General features: G+C 45.6%; 1 protein-coding gene across 3 annotated transcripts in view; it reads right to left on the reverse strand.

The window, feature by feature from the left end:
• Positions 1 to 22,062, reverse strand: part of LOC137430376 (kazrin) — a 124,943-nt gene that overhangs the window by 16,648 nt on the left and 86,233 nt on the right. For 2 of the 3 annotated variants that reach the window (XM_078780589.1, XM_078780588.1), the window contains exons 8-12: positions 17,311 to 17,431; positions 16,018 to 16,193; positions 10,444 to 10,554; positions 6,911 to 7,029; positions 5,450 to 5,687 (exon numbers count right to left, since the gene is read on the reverse strand). In XM_078780589.1, coding sequence (XP_078636715.1) covers positions 5,450 to 5,687; positions 6,911 to 7,029; positions 10,444 to 10,554; positions 16,018 to 16,193; positions 17,311 to 17,431 — 765 coding nt within the window. The remainder of the gene's footprint in view (positions 1 to 5,449; positions 5,688 to 6,910; positions 7,030 to 10,443; positions 10,555 to 16,017; positions 16,194 to 17,310; positions 17,432 to 22,062) is intronic. The other variant, XM_078780590.1, reaches the window with a different exon arrangement.

Raw genomic sequence — 22,062 nt, forward strand, 5'->3', positions numbered from 1 at the left:
CCAGATCTACTTTTTTAAAATTCCGACTTCTTTCCTTGAAGTCCCAGCAGTGTCAATGTGTTTTATATCTCTCCCACCCCCCCCCCCCCCACCCCTCTTCCCATGCTTCCTCCCCCCAAGCCTTCTCCCTCACACAGATCTCCCGATGTCCCTGTTCTCTACTGTTGTACTTGTGTGCTTCCCTCTCTCTCCCCATATTGTCTCCCGCTCTCCTTATTATATGTTTTTTATGTGTCCGTTTGTTTTTTTGTGATGTTAGCTCTTACACGAGCCTCAATCTTGTATACAAAAAAAACAAAAAAACCCAAGATGCACCACAGCTACATCTCTCTGACATCCTCCTGAGAATCCACTCCAGACAAGCAATGAAAAGTACGGGGGCCAGCACACACTCCTGACAAACTCAAGTAACAAGTGTAAAAAAGTCAGAGATGGAACCACCACACCTCACAGGGTATAGTTCAGAGACATCAGATCGATCAGCTTTGGTGGTACCCCACGAAGACCGAGGATCCTCCACAGTGCATCCCGATTCACTGAGTCAAAAGCTTTAGGGAGATAAACATAGGCTGCAAGCAGCCTTTGCCAAAACTCTCACCTGCATTCAGTGAGGATCTGAAGAGCAAGGATACAGTCAATCATTGACCTCTGGTGTAAAGCCAGACTACTCTTGGTGGTGCTGCTAAAGAAGATGATGGCGAATCCTATCAATAATTATTCGAGCAAAGACATTGCCCGGCACGGAGAGCAGCATCACCTCTCAGTAGCTGATGCAGTCCTGGCAATCACCATTCCCTTTCCAGAAAGAGACAACAAGGCCTCTCCTACAGGCAATTTGGATGATGCGTGTGCTCCAAACAGAGCACAGAACTGCATGCATCAACACGAGTACAGCATTTTCACCAGCCTTGAGAACTTCAGCATGGATGCCAAAAATCCCAGGAACTTTTTTCCCCTTTCACCTGATTCACCACATCCTGTGTTTCCACAAACAAAGGCAGTTCACAGTATAATGGAGGGTCAGCAATAGAGGTAGTAATACCCCTGATATCCAGCTCAACATCTGCTGGGTCAGTCTGCTAAAGCTTCTCAAAGTAACCAGCCCATCAGGCCTTCAACTTCAGACTCCTCCGTCAAGAGCTCACTGCACTCCACTCTAACTGCAGTACACCGAGGGACTGGATGGAAGGAACGCAATGCACCGATTTCTCTCTAAGCAGGCAGAGAATCACTTGACTACAGGTGATGCTCTACCTTTTCACAGATTACTCGCACAAAGGCCGCCTTGTCGCCCTCAGCAAACGTACAGTTTTACACCTCAGCTCCCTGAACGGTCTCCGAACCTCAGAAAGTGCTGCAACACTGATGTTCAGATACTGGAGCTCAGGTAACAGCAGAGATAGGTGATCATCCTCTCTTCGAGTGAGGACATTCCAGGCACCCACCCAAAGGGATCACCTCAGGTTAACCGGAGGAAACCGCTGGTGTGGTGGACGACACCTCATTACCACCTCGACATACACCATCACAATCTGATCCAGCAGGGTTGCCCCCGTGGTTTTCCCCCTATCAAAGAATGGGGGTTCCGAGGGCTTTGTCCCAGTCCCAGTCCCATCATCAACAACAACCGCAACCAGCCATTTGGCATGTTGACAGTAGAAATCACCCGTTTATGAGGTAGAGAGAGGGGATGGATGGTTACAAGATGGTCCATGTTGGGAGAGAGAGAGAGAGAGAGAGAGAGAGGGAGAGAGAGGGAGAGAGAGGGAGAGGGAGAGAGAGGGAGAGAGAGGGAGAGGGAGAGAGAGGGAGAGAGAGGGAGAGGGAGAGAGAGGAAGAGAGAGGGAGAGGGAGAGGGAGAGAGGGGGAGAGATGGGGAGGGGGGAAGGGGAGAGGGGGAAAGGGGGAGAGAGGGGATGGGTGGTTACAAGATGGTCCATGTTGGGGGGGAGAGAGAGAGAGAGAGAGAGGGAGAGAGAGGGAGAGAGGGAGAGAGGGGGAGAGAGGGAGAGAGGGAGAGAGAGGGAGAGAGGGAGAGAGAGGGAGAGAGGGGGAGATGGGGGGTGGGGGGGGGGGGGTGGAGAGGGGGAGAGGGAGAGAGGAGGAGAGAGGGAGAGAGGGAGAGAGGGAGAGAGGTAGAGAGAGGGGATGGGTGGTTACAAGATGGTCCATGTTGGGAGAGAGAGAGAGAGAGGGAGATAGAGGGAGAGGGAGAGGGAGAGAGGGGGAGGGAGGGATAGAGGGAGAGAGGGAGAGAGGGAGAGAGGGGGAGATGGGGAGATGGGGGGGGGAGAGGGGGAGAGGGGGAGAGAGGGGGAGAGGGGGAGAGGGGGAGGGAGGGGGAGAGAGGGGGAGAGGGGGAGAGGGGGATAGGGGGAGAGATGGGGAGGGGGAGAGGGGGAGAGGGGGAGAGGGGGAGAGAGAGAGAGAGAGAGATAGATAGATGTAAATAGAGTCACCCCTGTTAGGAAGACATTGTACAGCAGAAGCCAATCAGGAGGTGGTTGCGGAGAGTAAGGTGCAGCGAAAGGTACTCCTGGGGGATAGGAGGAGGAAGGGTAGTCCACAGACAGTGGATAAGAGTGTTCTTGATAAATGGCAACACTACCACCAGAATGAGCTTCATGTCTGTCAAACTGGAAAAGACAACACCCAGGGTGAGACAAGAAGCAATTGGAAACATCCTGTGGGAGAAAAGGATTCTGTCATGCAGATAATGTCAGGTTTTCAAGTGGCAGCTTGGATTTAAACATCTGTCAAATTGGGATTGGGGAGGAGGTGTTGTTGGCAGGGAGTTGGAAAGGGGGAAAGAGGTGGAGAAGTGTAGAGAGGTTCGATGTGGAATGGGATGGGGAGTGAACTTAAAGGGAGAGGGGGATGCTGGGGAGGCAGACAGGGGGTGAGATGCTGGGGAGGGACACAGGGGATCGGGATGCTGGGGAGGCAGACAGGGGGTGGGATGCTGGGGAGGCAAACAGGGGGTGGGATGCTGGGGAGGGACACAGGGGGTGGGATGCTGGGGAGGGACACAGGGGGTGGGATGCTGGGGAGGGACACAGGGGGTGGGATGCTGGGGAGGGACACAGGGGGTGGGATGCTGGGGAGGCACACAGGGTTGGGATGCTGGGGAGGCACACAAGGTTGGGATGCTGGGGAGGCAGACAGGGGGTGGGATGCTGGGGGAGGCACACAGGGTTGGGATGCTGGGGAGGGACACAGGGGGTGGGATGCTGGGGAGGCAGACAGGGGGTGGGATGCTGGGGAGGCAGACAGGGGGTGGGATGCTGGGGAGGCAGACAGAACTTGGATGCTGGGGAGGCAGACAGGGGGTGGGATGCTGGGGAGGGACACAGGGGGTGGGATGCTGGGGAGGCAGACAGGGGGTGGGATGCTGGGGAGGCAGACAGGGGGTGGGATGCTGGGGAGGCAGACAGAACTTGGATGCTGGGGAGGCAGACAGGGGGTGGGATGCTGGGGAGGCAGACAGGGGGTGGGATGCTGGGGAGGCAGACAGGGGGTGGGATGCTGGGGAGGCAGACAGGGGGTGGGATGCTGGGGAGGCAGACAGGGGTGGGATGCTGGGGAGGCAGACAGGGGTGGGATGCTGGGGAGGCAGACAGGGGGTGGGATGCTGGGGAGGCAAACAGGGGTGGGATGCTGGGGAGGCACACAGGGGTGGGATGCTGGGGAGGCACACAGGGGGTGGGATGCTGGAGAGGACCACAGGGGGTGGGATGCTGGGGAGGCACACAGGGGGTGGGATGCTGGGGAGGCACACAGGGGGTGGGATGCTGGGGAGGTACACAAGGGGTGGCATGCTGGGGAAGCAGACAGGGGGTGGCATGCTGGGGAGGCAGACAGGGGTGTGATGCTGGGGAGGCAGACAGGGGTGGGATGCTGGGGAGGCAGACAGGGGTGGGATGCTGGGGAGGTAGACAGGGGGTGGGATGCTGGGGAGGCAGACAGGGGGTGGGATGCTGGGGAGGCACACAGGGGGTGGGATGCTGGGGAGGCACACAGGGGGTGGGATGCTGGGGAGGCACACAGGGGGTGGGATGCTGGGGAGGCACACAGGGGGTGGCATGCTGGGGAAGCAGACAGGGGTGGCATGCTGGGGAAGCAGACAGGGGGTGGCATGCTGGGGAAGCAGACAGGGGGTGGCATGCTGGGGAAGCAGACAGGGGGTGGCATGCTGGGGAAGCAGACAGGGGGTGGCATGCTGGGGAAGCAGACAGGGGGTGGCATGCTGGGGAAGCAGACAGGGGGTCGCATGCTGGGGAAGCAGACAGGGGGTCGCATGCTGGGGAAGCAGACAGGGGGTGGCATGCTGGGGAAGCAGACAGGGGGTGGCATGCTGGTGGCATGCTGAGTGGCGTGCTGATGAGGAGGGGAGTGTCGTTGAAGCTGAAGGGAAAGGCGTATGCTACATGTGTGAGAAGTGTTATGATTTATGGGAGCGAGACATGGGTAATGAACGTAGAGCAGCAACGGAGGCTGGAAAGGGTGGAAATGCGAATGGTTCGGTGGATGTGTGGAGTATCGTTGAGAGAGAGGAAGACAAATGATGAATTGCGAAAGATGATGGGAATAGAGCCTGTGATGGATGCTGTGAAGAGGAACAGGTTGAGATGGTTTGGTCATGTGTTGAGGAAGGATGAAAGTGACTGGTTCAGAAGAGTGATGGAAATGAATGTGGAAGGAAGTAGAGGACGGGGAAGGCCGAGAAAGACTTGGCTAAAGATGGTGGAAGAAGAAATGCGGGCAAGGGGGTTAACAAGGGGAGATGCAGAAAATAGGGCAAAATGGAGAACATTGTCATGGGGACCGCAAGGCTAACCCCCGCTCTCACAGGGAAAATGGCCTTAAAATGCATGTTGTTGTTGTTGTGCTCCAGGAGACCGGGGATGACCACATGGCCAGGTTCAGGCACATGACGGTCGATGATCAGGCCCCAGGTAGCTGAACGTGGCTGTGCAATCAATTTGGAGGGAGGTAAAAAAGTTGATTGAAATGCAAGAACAGAAGGCTAAGCCTGAAATACCAAAATAAAGGAACTAAAGCTCAAGTATTCAATGGGTTTACCAAAGCAATACCAACAAATCGTGAAGATAAAAAATAGATGAGCAAAACACCTCTCCTGTCCCTCGCCCCACCATTTCTATCACATGATCTAAATTAAAGCTTGGCAAATGTGTCCTGTTTTATATCCATCAAAAGATGGAACTTGTGAAGTTTTGTTCTCAGTTTAAAAACTCCAGTTGGTTGTGCTGTTGTGGTTTTCAGAATTTTGCAATCTCTGCCCACTTTTAAAAAGAAATATGGAATTAAAAGTTTGTGATGACTTAATCCTCAACGTAGGTTGCACAGTTGTTGACCATATTCTTTTAAAGAGCAACAACAATATGATAATGCAGCTGTACAAAAGAAACTACCAATGCGCTGAACTCACTTCCCGGTTGAAGCAAACGCTCCGTAAGAGCTCAATTCCATGCAACATGCTGCTTTGGTGAAACTTTGATACAATGCCAAGACCTTTCTCAAGGTCCTTGCGCATCAAGGAAGCCAACATCCGGCCATCTACAAGATGACTTTGAAAAGCGTGTGCATACTGTGGCAGGCCCAAGTCCCTCAGCCATGTCTTTGACACCCAATGGTGGTCCAGCTCTGAGGCCTTGGACAGACGGTAACTGGAACCAGAGAAAGATAAAGCTTCATTATTTAAAGAGAGCTTTTGCACATTTCATTTCTCACCTATGTAATACAGTAGACTCTCATTAAGACAAATGTGCAATAAGATGAATTTGGATGAGATGAATGATGCTGCAAGTCCATACTACTTCCATTAATTAACTTCAGTAAGACGCATGCAAAAATGACAAAATAAATCCTGTATCTCTTCACCTTTCCATTCAACACTGCTCTCCATTTGCCTCTATCCGTTAGCTCCATGCGTGCTCCAGGGTCCGACAGGTTAACCAATTCTCACATGTGCATCAGTGGTATGTTTCTCCTTCATTGATCAAGATTCTGAAGAAACACTTATCTTTAAAACTCATTGTCAAAACAGAGAGTGAAAATGACAAACAATCGCCAATGACACGACAGATTTACTTAGTTCCTTACTATGTGGTGTATGTTTAGCACTAGGAGAAAGGAGGACACATGTATAATCTGGTAGGGACATAAGGATATCCCTGCAGGGTGGAATATGGCTTGGTCTGTTTAATGTTCCAATCTGAACCAATTTATCGTGATGCTGGAAACTTTGATGGGCCTATTTGTTATTTCCATTTGAATGCGTCATGCTGGGATCCCGAGTTCAAATTCCACGTTAATTTTGTCCATCGTCTACTAACATCCTTGTAAATGCATGGAGATGTACACCGATGTCTCCTAATAACTTTGTCCAGAATAGGATTCATGTGCAATGCCCAACATCCGTGTTAAATTCCCCAACAAGAAAATACTTGTACTGCATTATATATTTAAATATTTACCATTTTGTTGTGCATCGATATATATAACAAGGCGGTTTCTCAGTTTCCGCAGCAGTGTCAGCCTGCTTGTTACGTTAGGAGGCAATGCCATGCCATGAATTTCAAAATCTCTCTCCATAATTCATGTTTTCTATGCAGTATTTACTGTCACAACCCATGTACGTTGTGCCTCACATTGAAACAAATTAATTAATTAAAAGCAAATTTTGTCAAAAAAAAAAAACCGAATGCTCTATGGAACACATCCATTCGACTTAATCAGAGTCTACTGTATTTCCAGACATATTTTGCACGCATTGTTGACCACAATGTGGACTTGCATGCAGCAACTTCAAGTCTATGTACTCGACAGGTTGACCGTTAGTCGTTATTTCCTTTCGGCCTTTTAAGGCTGTGAAAGCTAGGAGACAAACCTGGGGTCCTTCTCAGCCTCCCGGTGGTCCTCGATGGCAAGTCTGAGCTTTCGCCTGTGCAGCGGCTGTGCGATACCAAGGGTTCGCTCCAGTTCTTCGTCTGACAGACTGAGCAGAACCTACAACATGGAGAGGTGCCCATGGGTTGGTGCAACGGAACACAATTGTCCACTTCCAACTCCAAAAGTAAATTATTGTTAAATATTATTAACTGCTTTTAGCTGTGTATGCGTGAGGGAAAGGCCCCCCGGTTTCAAAATCCTAAGTTTCATTTAAGCAAAAGAAAAGAGCTGAATATAAGCAGTATTTCCCCCTATGTTTGCCAAGACATTACACAGTAGATAAAGCAAATCGGTGACAAACTGCATAAATCTGCACAATTTTTACTTTGATTTTATTTACCTGATACCACCGGGTGGTGCTATTTGATCGACATTTACATAGAGAGAATTGGGGTCTTCCCCACACCCTGAAGCCCCTCCCACAGATATGCTACCCAGACAGAAACCATACCTGAATGCTATTTTTGAGTTTATACAACACACAGGGACACACGAATCTCGGAGGTCAGATCAATTCAAAATAAGTAGATACATTCAATGTATGGCGTCATGAAGGGCATCCGGCCATAAAAACATTGCCTCAAACAGGGAACCATGATTGTCATGGGGCCCGCAAGGCTAACCCCCGCTCCAGCGGGGAAAATGGCCTTAAAACGATCATTCATTCAAAGTACACCGCCCCGATGCCAAATTAATATATAACATCCCTTCAGCGCGGCATCGCCGGGGCGCTTTCTGCGCCCGGCGATACCGCTGTGCAGCACAGAGACGGTATTGGGAGGGAGAGGTGTACAATAATTGAGTGAATAATTGCGTAATTAAAATCAACAAATAATAATTGTAAAATAATTTCTTAATCAATTGGCTAATATCATACCTCAACCACCAGTGTTTCATCTGAAGGTGTAACTCTTTGAAAATTAAACAAGTCATTAATCAAAAAAATAAATAAATAATTAACAAATAAATAATAAATCTATGAATTGATTCATCAATAACTCAAAAATATCCTTTATAGCCACATCACTTGGTCACTGTAGTGTCCGAATATCAGCTTTCTAGCTCAAAAAGTGCCTGAGATATTGCCCAGATGAGAAAGAAAATAAATACGTGATTAATAACGAGAATAAACAAATAAAAATGGTAAAATAATTAAATTATTAATCAATTGGCTAATAGAATACCTAAACCACCACCATTTCATCTGAATCTGTAACTTTTGAAAAACTAATTAATGAAATAATTAATCGAATAATTAAATAATTAATCGACTAATTAATTTATCAATGAATCAAAAAATACCCTTTATAGCCACATCACTTGGTCACTATTGTGTCAAAATATCAGATTCCTAGCTCCAAAGGTGCCTGAGGTATTGGCCAGATGAGAAATGAAATAAATAAGTACTTAATAAATTTATAATAATTAAGTAATTAATCAATTAATTGATTAATCAAAAAACAAAAAATACAGTTTTTGCCAAAGCACATGCTCACTATTGTGTCGAAATTTCAGCTTCCTAGCTGAAAGGATGGCTAAGATATCACCCGGACAAACAGGAAAAAAAAACCCAAAACAAACAAACAAGAAAACAAGAAACCGGAGTGAAAACTGAGTACTCCCTTTCAGCGCGCGTCATTGCCGGGCCCCCTTCGGTGCCTGGCGATGACGTCATGCAGCGGCTGGAGGTGGAATAGGAAAGGAGTGGTGTACAAGAAGTCATTTAACACAGACCGACTGAGCTGGAGGTCTACGAATGACCGAAACGACGTTAAATGTTACTGTACCATCCTAATGGCATCAAGATCACCGAATAAAAGCCAAACCTGGCAGTGTGTGGGAGGCAAAAGGTGGGAAAACCCTTCTTATAATTAAATGGTTTAGTTAACAGCAAATATGTGAGGAGAGGGTAGACAAGACATTATTGGTAGGATGGAATGAACAAAGCGATCCACCTTTTTTAGAGGCCATTTTTGTCACTGAAAGGATGGCTAAGATATCACCCGGACAAACAGGAAAAAAACGAACAATGAACAAAGCGAACAAAACGAACAATGAACAAAATGAACAAAGCGATCGACAGACACAAATGGGGATGATGGGATACGGAAAGTTTTATACAAAAAAAATAATATTTAACCATCCTAATGGCATCAAATTATCAGATTCACACAACGAATAACAATGAGGCAGGCAAGGACTTGAGCAAGGCATGAGCTAGTTGTGGCTGCAGGATGACGGTTGTTGTAGCTGCAGGACGACGATTGTTGTGGCTGCAGGACGACGATTGTTGTGGCTGCAGGACGACGATTGTTGTGGCTGCAAGACGACGATTGTTGTGGCTGCAAGACGACGATTGTTGTGGCTGCAAGACGACGATTGTTGTGGCTGCAAGACGACGATTGTTGTGGCTGCAAGACGACGATTGTTGTGGCTGCAGGACGACGATTGTTGTGGCTGCAAGACGACGATTGTTGTGGCTGCAAGACGACGATTGTTGTGGCTGCAAGACGACGATTGTTGTGGCTGCAAGACGACGATTGTTGTGGCTGCAAGACGACGATTGTTGTGGCTGCAGGACGACGATTGTTGTGGCTGCATTGTGGCTTAGGGCACAAAGGTGAAGCGGCACGATGGCAATGCAGGGCAATGTCCTCCTGACTCTCCTCACAACCTTTTTATGGAAAGCAACAGCAGCAGAAGGAGAGAGAGGGGTAAGAGAGATTATGCCTCTTCGAAGTGCAAAGTCAAACTGCCACGCACAGTATGGCCACGGTCCTCGTAAGCTCTGAGACCGCCTTCATGGGCGGCGGCTGCTATCATTGGCCACCTGCTGCTTTTGGGCGGCACCATCTTCTGGGCCATCCTGCCTCCGCGGGGAAAAACAAAGAAGTTCCACCTCACCCAGGGCTCCACAGCTCACCTTGCTGCCAGAGCTTACAATCCACTGGCCAAACAGTTCATGCTGTTTCCATTACAAGCATGTAGCGCTTTCCTTGTGCCTTTATGCCCAAGCCCTTCACCTGGCCTCACCTGAAACATGAGGTTTTACACGACACAATCTTAATCTACCTGTTTTAAAGTTTCCACTCACTGCCTTCTCAGTGCACGTTTTACACAAGATGACTTACTTCCGACAAATATCCGATTATACAAGGGGAATCTAATTTTTGTGATCACATGGTCCATGTTAAAGTATTAACGCGATCTATCGATGGATTCCCCCCTCCCCGACTCCGATAGAGCCATCATTCTTCGAATTATTGTCGTTGCCAAATCATTCCAACAAAAACATTTTATCATCATGTGGTACATCACAGACCAACCCGCAGGTGGAAAATCATTATTAAATTACGAATGACTTGTGTTAATTAAGAAAAGAACAATCCCTATTGAAAACAAAAGTTGAGAACAAAAAAGTTTAGAACAAAACAAAAGTTTAGAGTTCATACAGGCAATGAATGCAGATACCTTTCCATTTTTCACATTCTCATGACAGGCCTTTGCATACATAGGTAAGGACATAACCACCTCCAGCCAAGCTACGATGACGTCGGACCTCCACTGGGTCATTGGTAGCACCTGCAGAATACATGACAAAAACAGGAGGTCAATGGGTTTATGCAACTCAATACACTCCAAGAATGCTCACAAGTCAAAAAAGCAAGAGTAGAAAAAGACAACGCAACATTCAAAGGCGTAACACGCCTCTGGACGTGGGAACCGGTAAGAGGTTAACTGTATGAAGGGCTATCATGGATGCTTAGCGACTCGCCATAATAATATGCTTGAAGCAATACTGTGTAGATTTTAAAAACACGATTTGCTTATCATCGAGGAGTTATGGAATGATGACGGACATGCAGATGCAGGTGGTCTCAGAGAGCCAGAAAGTATTGGATCCTCGGTGTGTGGTATTTCTGCTGCCCCGCCACTATTGCAATTCTGTTGCCCCATCTATATTGCAAATCACTGGGAAATCATTTACTGATCCTGACAGTGTTCTATGATCATGAAAAATCATATTGCAGTAGGTTCTATTCTCTGCAGCACACCTGGTGGAACCGACTACCTTTGCAAAATTTCAGTGCACGACTTCTTTAAAAGCTCCAATTATTCCTCCCTCCCTGTGTGATTGGCCAGGGAAAGTTTTTGGCCGAAGTCTTTCACAACATGGCAGGAATTAACAAATCCAAATACCACTGGGGAGCCCATTCAATACCAGCAGCGCCTGCTGCAGCGAATCTTCCCATATCTCCCGCGCCAATTAAAACCCAAGGCTCTCTTCCCAAACTGAGAACACGTTAATCACAGCAGATAATCTTTGAAACGTTAAGCAGGCCACCCCGGGCCTTTCTCAATCACTCCATAACTTTCCACGGATGCTCGGGTGGTTGTCCGGTGGACTGCACTCATAGCCAGTCCATGTGGTTTGACCCGCATCCGTAGCTCAACCAAGCATGGCAGGTCTCCTCATGCTGGCTCTGTCGCAATCCTCAGGGATAGGCTGCTAGGCCGCATGCCCGGGAGGTCATCTCCTCATGGACTTACTGGCCCTCAGTGGTGCCACCACAAAGATTCGGCATGCAACACCTCCCTCTAGTGGTCCTCATAGTGCACCATACCAGGTGCCAAAGAGTAACTACCTTCGGTCCCCCAGAGGTCTCAATTGTTTTACCAGCTTTTGATTTTTCCAAGGTCTGAAGAGAGAGAGCAGATGCCTATCTGAAGGATGAGGGTTGAGGGATGGACAAAGGGTTTAGTCATCAGAAAATAGATGAAGTGGATTTTCCAGCAAATCAGTGAGATTGTTGATGAAGATTAGGAATAGGACTTGACCCAGAACACTGCCTTGGGGGACTCCAGCCACAACAGGGAGAGGAGATGAAAGTACTCTGTTGAGGTATACGCTTTGTATAATATATCAACTACAATAAATAGATTGTGTGGCTGTAGCTATGTCAGCAATAATCAGTCATTAATTGGTCATCAAGGTGATTATTATATTGATTGGGGTGCTACCCTTGATTGACTTTACATTTCTCTGACTCCCCGAGACACAAAGCGGCCATCTGTGTTCCGGGTGGGAGGACCCGCTAGTTTACCGAAATAACAATAGAGATTAAAATATTATGCAACAAAATGTAATTGAGGCAGCAACTGCCACACCATTTAACTTCTTACTGGATACTATCCACTATCCACTATCCACTATTGGGTCTGGCTAACCCCCGCTCTAGCGGGGAAAATGGCCTTAAAACGATCATTCATTCATTCATTCATTCATCCACTATTGGGTCTCACTATCTGCCATGATCTTTCCTGGGAAAACCACATTTCAAATCTTGCCTCCAAAGCCAGTCGCCGACTGGGCATCCTCCGTCGTGCGAAGTCCTTCCTTGGCACACCTGAGCTCCTCACCACATACAAGGCTTTCATCCGCAGCTCAATGGAATACTGCTCTCCCCTCTGGGCTGGTGCTCCTGCCTCACACCTAGCTCGTCTCCATGCTGTTGAAACCAAAGCATTCAGAATCATTGAAATCTCCCGCGATGAAGTTAACTCCAAGGGCCTCTCACTCACTCACCGCAGGCAGGTTGGTGGTCTTTCCGTCTTCTACCGACTCCTCTCTGGCCTTGCCCCCCCAGCTCTCTCTGGGCTCTGTCCCGCACATATTCCTACAGGTCGCACAAGATCTGCCTGCAACCCTCTTATGGTTAAACTGCCAAAATCAAGACTCTCTGCTCACCTTCACTCCTTCATTCCTCTTCTCTCCCGCCTCTGGAACAAACTCCCTCACTCTCTTCAATCCCACTCCACCCTCCAGGTCTTTAAAACAGCTGTTCACCACCATCTCTTATCTTCCCCCATCCAAAACCTTGATCTTTTCTACCCCCGCGAATTTCACCCCAATTCCACTTTTTTGAAATACCAACTTCTGTCCTGGAAGTCCTTGTGTTTTATACTTCTCCCTCCCCCCCCCCCCCCCCCCGCTTCCCACGCCTCCTCCCCCCAAGCCCTCTCCCTTCCACACATCTCCCTGCTCTCAAATGTAGTGTTTGTGTGCTTCCCCTTCTCTCCCCATCTTGTCTTCTGCTCCCTCTTTTTACATATTTTGTTTGTCTGGTTGATTTGTTTGTGAAGTAAATGTTAGCTCTTTCACGAGCCTCGATTCAGTATACAAAAAAAAAAAAAAAAAAAAAAAAAAAAAATACAAAATATTTTGTAATGAGTAGCCTTCTCGGCCCACCTTCGGTGAGCAATGTGCTATGGCACATTCTTGGAAATGTACTTTATAATATACAGTGCATTCAGAAAGTATTCAGACCCCTTCACTTTTTTCACATTTTGTTATGTTTCAGCCTTATCCTGAAATCGTTTAAATTCATTTTTTTCCCTCATCAATCTACACTCAATACCCCATAATGACAAAGAGAAAACAGGATTTTAGAAAGTTCTGCAAATTTATTAAAAAGAAAAAACTGAAATATCACATTGACATAAGTATTCATACCCTTTGCTATGACACTTGAAATTTAGCTCAGGTGCCTCCCATTTCTCTTGATAATCTTTGAGATGTTTCTACACTTTGATTGGAGTCCACCTGTGGTAAATTCAATTGATTGGACATGATGGGGAAAGGCACACACCTGTCGATATAAGGTCTCACAGCTGACAATGCATATCAGAGCAAAAACCAAGCCATGAGGTCGAAGGAACTGCCTGCAGAGCTCAGAGACAGGATTCTGTCGAGGCACAGATCTGGGGGAAGTCTACAAAAACATTTCTGCTACATTGAAGGTTCCCAAGAGCACAGTGGCCTCCATAATTCTTAAATGGAAGAAGTTTGGAACAACCAGGACTCTTCCTAGAGCTGGCCGCCCGGCCAAACTGAGCAATCGGGGGAGACGGGCCTTGGTAAGAGAGGTGACCAAGAACCCGATTTTACGGATGCTCGGGGGAGCGGTGTATAAGGCTGCCACTCTGCCATAAAGCCCAGATCGGTGGAGTGTTGCAGTGATGGTTGTCCTTCTGGAAGTTTCTCCCATCTCCACACAGGATATCTGGCGCTCAGCCAGAGTGATCATCGGGTTCTTGGTCACCTCTATTACCAAGGCCCTTCTCCCCCGATTGCTCAGTTTGGCCGGGCGGCCAGCTCTTGGAAGAGTCCTGGTTGTTCCAAACTTCTTCCATTTAAGAATTATGGAGGCCACTGTGCTCTTGGGAACCTTCAATGCAGCAGAAATTTTTTGTAGGCTTCCCCAGATCTGTGCCTCGACACAATCCTGTCTCTGAGCTCTGCAGGCAGTTCCTTCGACCTCATGGCATGGTTTTTGCTCTGATATGCATTGTCAGCTGTGAGACCTTATATCGACAGGTGTGTGCCTTTCCAAATCATGTCCAATCAATTGAATTTATCACAGGTGGACTCCAATCAAGGTGGAGAAACATCTCAAAGATGATCAAGAGAAATGCGAGGCACCTGAGCTAAATTTCAAGTGGCATAGAAAAGGGTATGAATACTTATGTCAATGTGATATTTCAGTTTTTTATTTTAATAGATTTGCAAAACTTTCTAAAATCCTGTTTTCTCTTTGTCATTATGGGGTATTGAGTGTAGATTGATGAGGGAAAAAATGAATTTAAACGATTTCAGCATAAGGCTGTAACATAACAAAATGTGAAAAAAGTGAAGGGGTCTGAATACTTTCTGAATGCACTGTATATCATTGTTAGCCCGATTTGTCAATGGTAAACAACAACACAACAACAGGCATTTTAAGGCCATTTTCCCTGCAAGAGCGGGGGTTAGCCTTGCGGTCCTCATGACAATCTTCTCCATTTTGCCATATTTTCTGCATCTCCCCTTGTTACAACGCCCTTGCTCGCATTTCTTCTTCGACCATCTTTAGCCAAGTCTGTCTCGGTCTTCCCCATCCTCTACTTCCTTCTACATTCATTTCCATCACTCATCTTAACCAGTCACTTTCATCCTTCCTCAACACATGACCAAACCATCTCAACCTGTTTCTCTTCACAGCATCAATCACAGGCTCTATTCCCATCATCTTTCGCAGCAATTCATCATTTGTCATCCTCTCTCTCAACGATACTCCACACATCCACCGAACCATTCGCATTTCCACATTTCCAAAAGTGAAGGGGTCTGAATACTTTCTGAAAGCACTGTAGATGAGGTCTGACAGTATATGCGAGGTCTGATCAAGGCCGGATTAAGACACCCTAGAATCATGGGCACTGCCTCTGTAAAGCCCCTCCCCTCTCACCCCTTGCAATTATTTATTTATTTATTGTTTTCTTTGGGATATTGCCTGCCACAAAGCCGAAATGGCCATTCGAGGTGGGGGCTACACAAAGAAAACTAGAACGGCACTCAGTAGAGAGCATATCTCTGCCTGGTTGGCCATATCACTCAATGGTGAAGAATCACTTGAAAAATTAAATAATTCTCATATCCGAATCCATATTCAGATCTTCACCAAAATCTAAACGAATCGTCCTTGTCAGACATCCAACCAGTCCACCAAATTTCGTCCAAATCCGTCCACAACCTTTTTGAGATATCCTGCTATGTATGGTTTTTGGCCCTATCACTCAATGGTGAAGAATCACTTAAAAAATTATCGTAGCCGGATCCGAATCCGGATCTTCACCAAAATTGAATCATTTCGTCCTCGTCACATACGCTACATATCTGCCAAATTTCGTCTGAATCAATCTACAACGTTTTGAGATACAGTATCTTGTTCACAAACGGACAGACAGGGGTGAAAACATAACCTCCATCCACCTTTGGTGGCGGAAGTAACAAAAGCAGAACAACCAGGCCCTTGGATTGAAACAAAACAAATATAGAACGTTGTATCTTCACAGAACAAAAAGGGCTTGGAGGGGTGAACTCGTCTGCTTAGAGACCACAGTGCCTCTACCCCCATTTAATGACAAATGACGAAAACACAAAATATCTCAGAATTAAAAGTAAAGCTGTTTGGAATTCATTCACTGCAAACTACATCAGCTTACCCTTGTGGTTTCCACCAGCTGCATCTTCGTGGCAGCATCAATAGGTGTTCCATATTGTATAGGGGTGCCTACCATGCCTGCTTGATTGCTGGACCCCGTCTCCAGCTGTACTTGCGATGGCTCTGCATAAGCCAACAGTGGAGGCTGGTGAGCTGGACTCAAATGCAGGGTCGAGGCTAAAAGGATGGCATCGGGAAGAGAAAACGTGCAGCAGATAAAGTGGGGAAAACATCATAGTAACAAGAAAGAGTAGTCAGAGATTGCAAACCCTCACCAGGATGTGTTTTCAGTGGTTTTTAACCCTTTGAGTACGGATGACGTCCAGTGCCGCAACCCGCGAAAAAGTTTTGTGTACGGATGATGTTACTACACGTCATCGACTATACCTATAAATATATCGTCAGTAGGTGGTTGCATTCCCGTACCAAAATGCCAAATTAATCCCGCACCAGAGATATAAAAAAAAAAAAAAAAATCCCGTACTCAAAGGGTTAAGGCTTTTGAGTTAAAACAAATATGGCGGCCAAACCACGTGACCGATGATATCATTATTTTTTTTCTCCACCAAATTTATCCCGAGATTATGCTCAAAAAATTTCATCTTCATCGGATGATGTTTTGTACTTGTCGAATTATGACATCATAATGGAGGCACCTATGACATCATTAACAGATGTTATTCCACACGGAGAGTTCTTTACAATGAGCCATGTCTCAATTTTTTCTATTCAGCGCTTTCGGAGATATAGAGGTGCAAATGTTTTCGGTTTTTCCAAGATGGCGACCGAACCACATGACCGATAACGTCATCATTTTTTTTTCTCCACCAATTTATGCGTACATGATGCTCAATAAATTTCATCTTGATATGATGAAGTTTTGTACTTGTCGAATTATGACGTCATAATGGAGGCACCTATGCCATCAGCATTAACATATTGTATTCCCCATGGAGAGTTTTTTTTACAATGAGCCATGTCTCAATTTTTTATATTCAGTGCTTTCGGAGATATAGATGTGCACATTTTTTCGGTTTTCCCAAGATGGTGGCTGAACCACATGACCTATGATGTCATAATTATCATTAAAAAAATTCTACAGGTGGAGTTGCACCTATGGTGAAAATTTCCTGTCAATCGGACCAACGGTTGCAGAGAAAAATCATATTTATTCTGTGCGGACAAACAAACAAACAGACACACAGATAAACGGACTCAAATGCAAAACCCTCTCCTCAGGCGAGGGTAATTAAACAATGCATGAAGGAGAGGAGGCACAAAACAGAATTTGTACCCTCATGGTGGCCCGCTTCTGAAGATTTCCGACATTTCCCCCTCATGACTATGGAGAAAGAGCTCAGCCTCTTCTTGTCCTTTTCTTTGGATGCCAAATGCCCATTTACATCTTCCAAAGACTGCAAAACAACAATTATTAGGGTCACATAGCACAACCACCCCAAAGAAAGGTTTTTTTTTCTTTGATCAAATAACTACAAAAACCCTTAGGCTAACAAACGAAATGTTTTATACACAACATTACTCATCTTTCAAAATCATATTTTCATATATTGTTAATGTTGTATAGATGGGTAAATTAAATATTTTATACTATTAGTGGGCACTCCTGCCGTAGCCTTTTCGGCTCACCTTTGGTGAGCAATGTGCTGCGGCACATTCTTGGAAATATAATTTATAATATCGACGAGGTCTGAGAGTATATACACGATGTGTGATCATGGTTGGATTAAGACATGCTAGGGCCTTGGGCACTGCATCTGTAAAGCCCCTACTCTTCACCCTATTGACGAAAACAATTCCAAATTTAAATAAAGCCAAACTTATTGAAATACCGATTGCATTAGGTGATGGTTCATCATTTATGTGATAAATCATGTCAGAAGTTTGTATGTTATTAGTAGACATGTTATTGGACGATATACAGTCACGTGAAAAAGTAAGTACACCCCATGTAAAGTTTTGACTTTTTCAACATATTTCAACATACAGCTATTTGATCATCATTTCAACAATATTGATAGATAAAGGTGATATAATATAACAAATATCATGAAACATTTACATTTTGTAGTCCATTGTATAATTTAAATAAACATAAATGCAAATTTTGCATGTGGAAAAAGTAAGTACACCCTTGGCTCTAATAGGTGGTATTGCCCCCTTTGGCAGAAACAACCTCAAGTAGGCGTTTCTTATAACTGTCTACCAGTCTCTGACATCGACTGGGAGAAATTTTTGCCCACTCCTCCATGCAGAATTCTTTCTGCTGTGCGATGTTTGAGGGGTTTCTTGCATGCACAGCTCGTTTCAAATCCCCCCACAACATCTCGATGGGATTTAGATCCGGGCTTTGACTTGGCCATTCCAGAACCCTCCATTTCTTTCTTTTCAGCCATTCCTTGGTGGATTTACTGGTATGTTTAGGGTCATTGTCATGTTGCAAGGTCCACCTTTGGTTGAGCTTCAACTTTCCGACAGATGGCCTCACCTTATCCTCAAGCACCCTCTGGTACAATGAAGAATTCATAGTGGATTCTATGATGGTGAGCTGCCCAGGCCCTGATGCAGCAAAGCTGCCCCAAACCATAATATTTCCACCACCATGCTTTACAGTTGGTATCAGGTTCTTGTGGTCAAATGCTGTCTTTGGTTTTCACCAAACATGTTTTCTGGTATTGTGGCCAAATAGCTCTACCTTTGACTCATCTGTCCAGAGCACATTGTTCCAGAAGTGCTGGTCTTTGCCTAGGTGTTCATTGGCAAACTTTAGTCTTGCCCTGATGTTCTTTCTGGACAGCAAAAGTTTCCTCCTGGCACACCTCCCATGTAGATCAAATTTGTGCAGCCTCTTTCTAATGGTAGACTCATGCACTTTGACATCAACAGTGGCAAGAGCTACAAGAGCTACCTGTAGGTCCCGTGATGACATTCTGTGGTTCTTAGAGACTTCTTTCAGCATCTTGCAGTCTGCTCTCGGGCTGAACTTGCTGGGGCGGCCTGGCCTGAACAAGTTGGCAGTTGTTGGGATCTTCTCCACTTGTAGATGATCTTCCGGACAGTCGAATGATTGATTTCAAATTAATGGAGATCTTTTTAAATCCCTTCCCAGACTCGTAGGCATCTATAACCTTCTTTCTGAAGGCCTCAGAGAGCTCTTTTGATCTAGGCACGGTGACGCCACACACTTCAACAACAAAGAGCAAACCAAACTAAATGTCTGAGGTTTAAATAAGACAGGTTCCTCCAAGATCCTCTCTAATGATGTTCTAATAATTTGCACCTGAGCTGGTACACCTGATTCTAATTTTAGGAATTATAGATAGATTTGAAGTAGTGATAAATGTAGGGGTGTACTTACTTTTTCCACATGCGAAATTTGTATTTATGTTTATTTAAATTATACAATGGACTACAAAAGTAAATGTTTCATGATATTTGTTATATTATATCACCTTTATCTATCAATATTGTTGAAATGAAGATCAAATAGCTGTATGTTGAAATATGTTGAAAAAGTCAAAACTTTACATGGGGTGTACTTACTTTTTCACAAAACTATATGTGAGATAGTTGGGTTTCTTCAGATTTTGGGATGAGGAAGGTGTTGCCTTCTGTGAGCCACTCATCCATTCATAGTTAAAAACTGCCTCTCTGGGATTTTTTGACAGCAAACTGAGAAATAATTAAGCAATAAAACAATAATAATTCATCAAGAAATCTCAAATTCGAAACACTAAAATAAATAAATCTTTGTTTATGGACAAAATAGACACATTACAGTTGGACGCCATAGTAAACATTTGTAAAAGCGGTTGTAAAAGTAAAAGCAATTGGTTGTAAAAACAACGTCTATTTGGCAATGTAGGGCCAATGTTTGGAATTGCTTGCAAAAGCGATTACGTCACCACGTGACGTTGGGCTGCCATTGGCCCTCCGGGCAGAACCACGTCGGCCTAACATAGAGGCTAACGTTGGCCGAAAATCGTTTGTTAGCTGGGTTATCACACATTTAGCACTTTCCTATATTATATGGGCTGTTGCTCACCAGGAATGTGCTCTATACCCCCACCAGAAGTGCTGTGGTACACTTCTAGTGAATCACTGAGAGCTGGACTGAGTGAGTTGAGGGAATCGGTGAAAACTGAAAATGGGAGGGAGTGGGAAGGGGTGAAGGAGGAATAAGGGAACTCTCACAATATTGGGGGAAACGCGAGAATTGGGATAGCGAGGTCGTTTCGTGAATTGACCCTTCAGTCCTTCACCACTTTTGCCATGTTAATAAATAATAATTACAACCTACAGTGAGGAAATGCTTCGATCACTATTAAATTTACCAAATGCATTGCATGCTCAGGGGCTATCCAATTATGACATACGCAAATATGGCTGAAATACAAAGGTAGATGCATTTCCAGGAAATATCGCTCGCTTAGAGTTGTTAATGCACTTTTCTAACACTAGCTTAGATTTGTTAATGTACTTTCAGCATGGCAGTTAGCACAAAAAGGCAAATGAAGGTGAAGTTGGAGGGCCCCTTCCCCCTCCCCCCCCCCCCCACCCACTGCCCCCCAAGATGAAGGGCCCTCGACTGTGATCCTCAGCCACGTTGTTAATCTGGGCGTGGGTCAGACAAAAAATTCCAGGACTGATGTTTCTTTCGACAAGTGGCAACATTGGCTTGGGTTTCAGAATTGGACGTGCATTGTAATATTCTTGTCAGTATGGTGTTAGCCATTGCAATTTTAACACAACCAATTGATACAAGTGTTGCAATCGTGTTCTAAGGATGAACGACAAATTTATGGAACACAGAATAATTATCAAGTTTTTGGTAAAACGAAGCGAAAGTGGCACGGACATCTTGACAAGATGAAGCTGGTGTATGGGGCAGATGCAATACCAAGATCACGTGTGTTTGAGAGGGCCAATAGGTTTGCATAAGGGAGAATCAAGGGACGCGCAAATGGCCCATCCCTTTATATGGAATCGTTTCTCTGTATGTCACTTTAACATACAACAGAACACACGCAACATGCATTTTAAGGCCATTTTCCCTGCTAGAGCGGAGGTTAGCCTTGCGGTCCCCATGACAATCTTCTCCATTTTGCCCTATTTTCTGCATCTCTCCTTGTTAACCCCCTTGCCCGCATTTCTTCTTCCACCATCTTTGGCCAAGTCTTTCTCGGTCTTCCCCGTCCTCTACTTCCTTCTACATTCATTTCCATCACTCTTCTCAACCAGTCACTTTCATCCTTCCTCAACACATAATTTATTGTCATGGTTCTCTTTTTGAGGCAATGTTTTTATGGCTGGATGCCCTTCCTGACGCCAACCCTCTTAGTCGTCTCCTATGACACGCAGGGATACGGTGTACCTATTCTAAACCAGGGTACACACCGGGTGTATGTAAATTAACATATGGCCTGAAAATTTGTTTCTCGGCTTCTACTGGACGAAATCGGCTGCACATTTCAGAAGTAAATGCTTTGTACGTCGAGGTAATAAGTTCCAAATTTCAGCAACGTCCGTTTCTGCGTTCTTGAAATTTATTAAGAAAACCCTCAAATTCACGTTGGTGCCTGTCAGTCCATCCGTCCATCCAAAACGTGTTGGCGCTCATATCTCAAAGGCTACACATTTAAACTAGCTGAAACTTGGAATATACATCGGCCAATACATCTCATTAATATCTTTCAAAACAATTTCGAAATCTGCACTCATTCAGGGGATCTACGAGGGGGGTTTTGGCCCCCCAAAATATATATTTGCTCTCTTCTCCGAAACTACAGACACGACGTTGATGAAACTTGGCCACAAGCTTCATATCTGAGACATGACGAATGTGTATGACCGCATCAAAATCTGCGCTCAATTATGGGGTCCACGGGTTTTTTTGACCACCCCAAAATAGGTATTTGCTCTTTTCTCCGAAAGGACACACGCAATTTTGATGAAACTTAGCTCCAGGCTTCATATCTGATGCCTAACGAAGGTGTATTGACCACATCAAAATCTGAGCACATTAAAT

The sequence above is a fragment of the Myxine glutinosa genome, chromosome 6, assembly GCF_964187855.1.
Source record: "Myxine glutinosa chromosome 6, kmMyxGlut1.1, whole genome shotgun sequence".
Lineage (NCBI taxonomy): Eukaryota > Metazoa > Chordata > Myxini > Myxiniformes > Myxinidae > Myxine > Myxine glutinosa.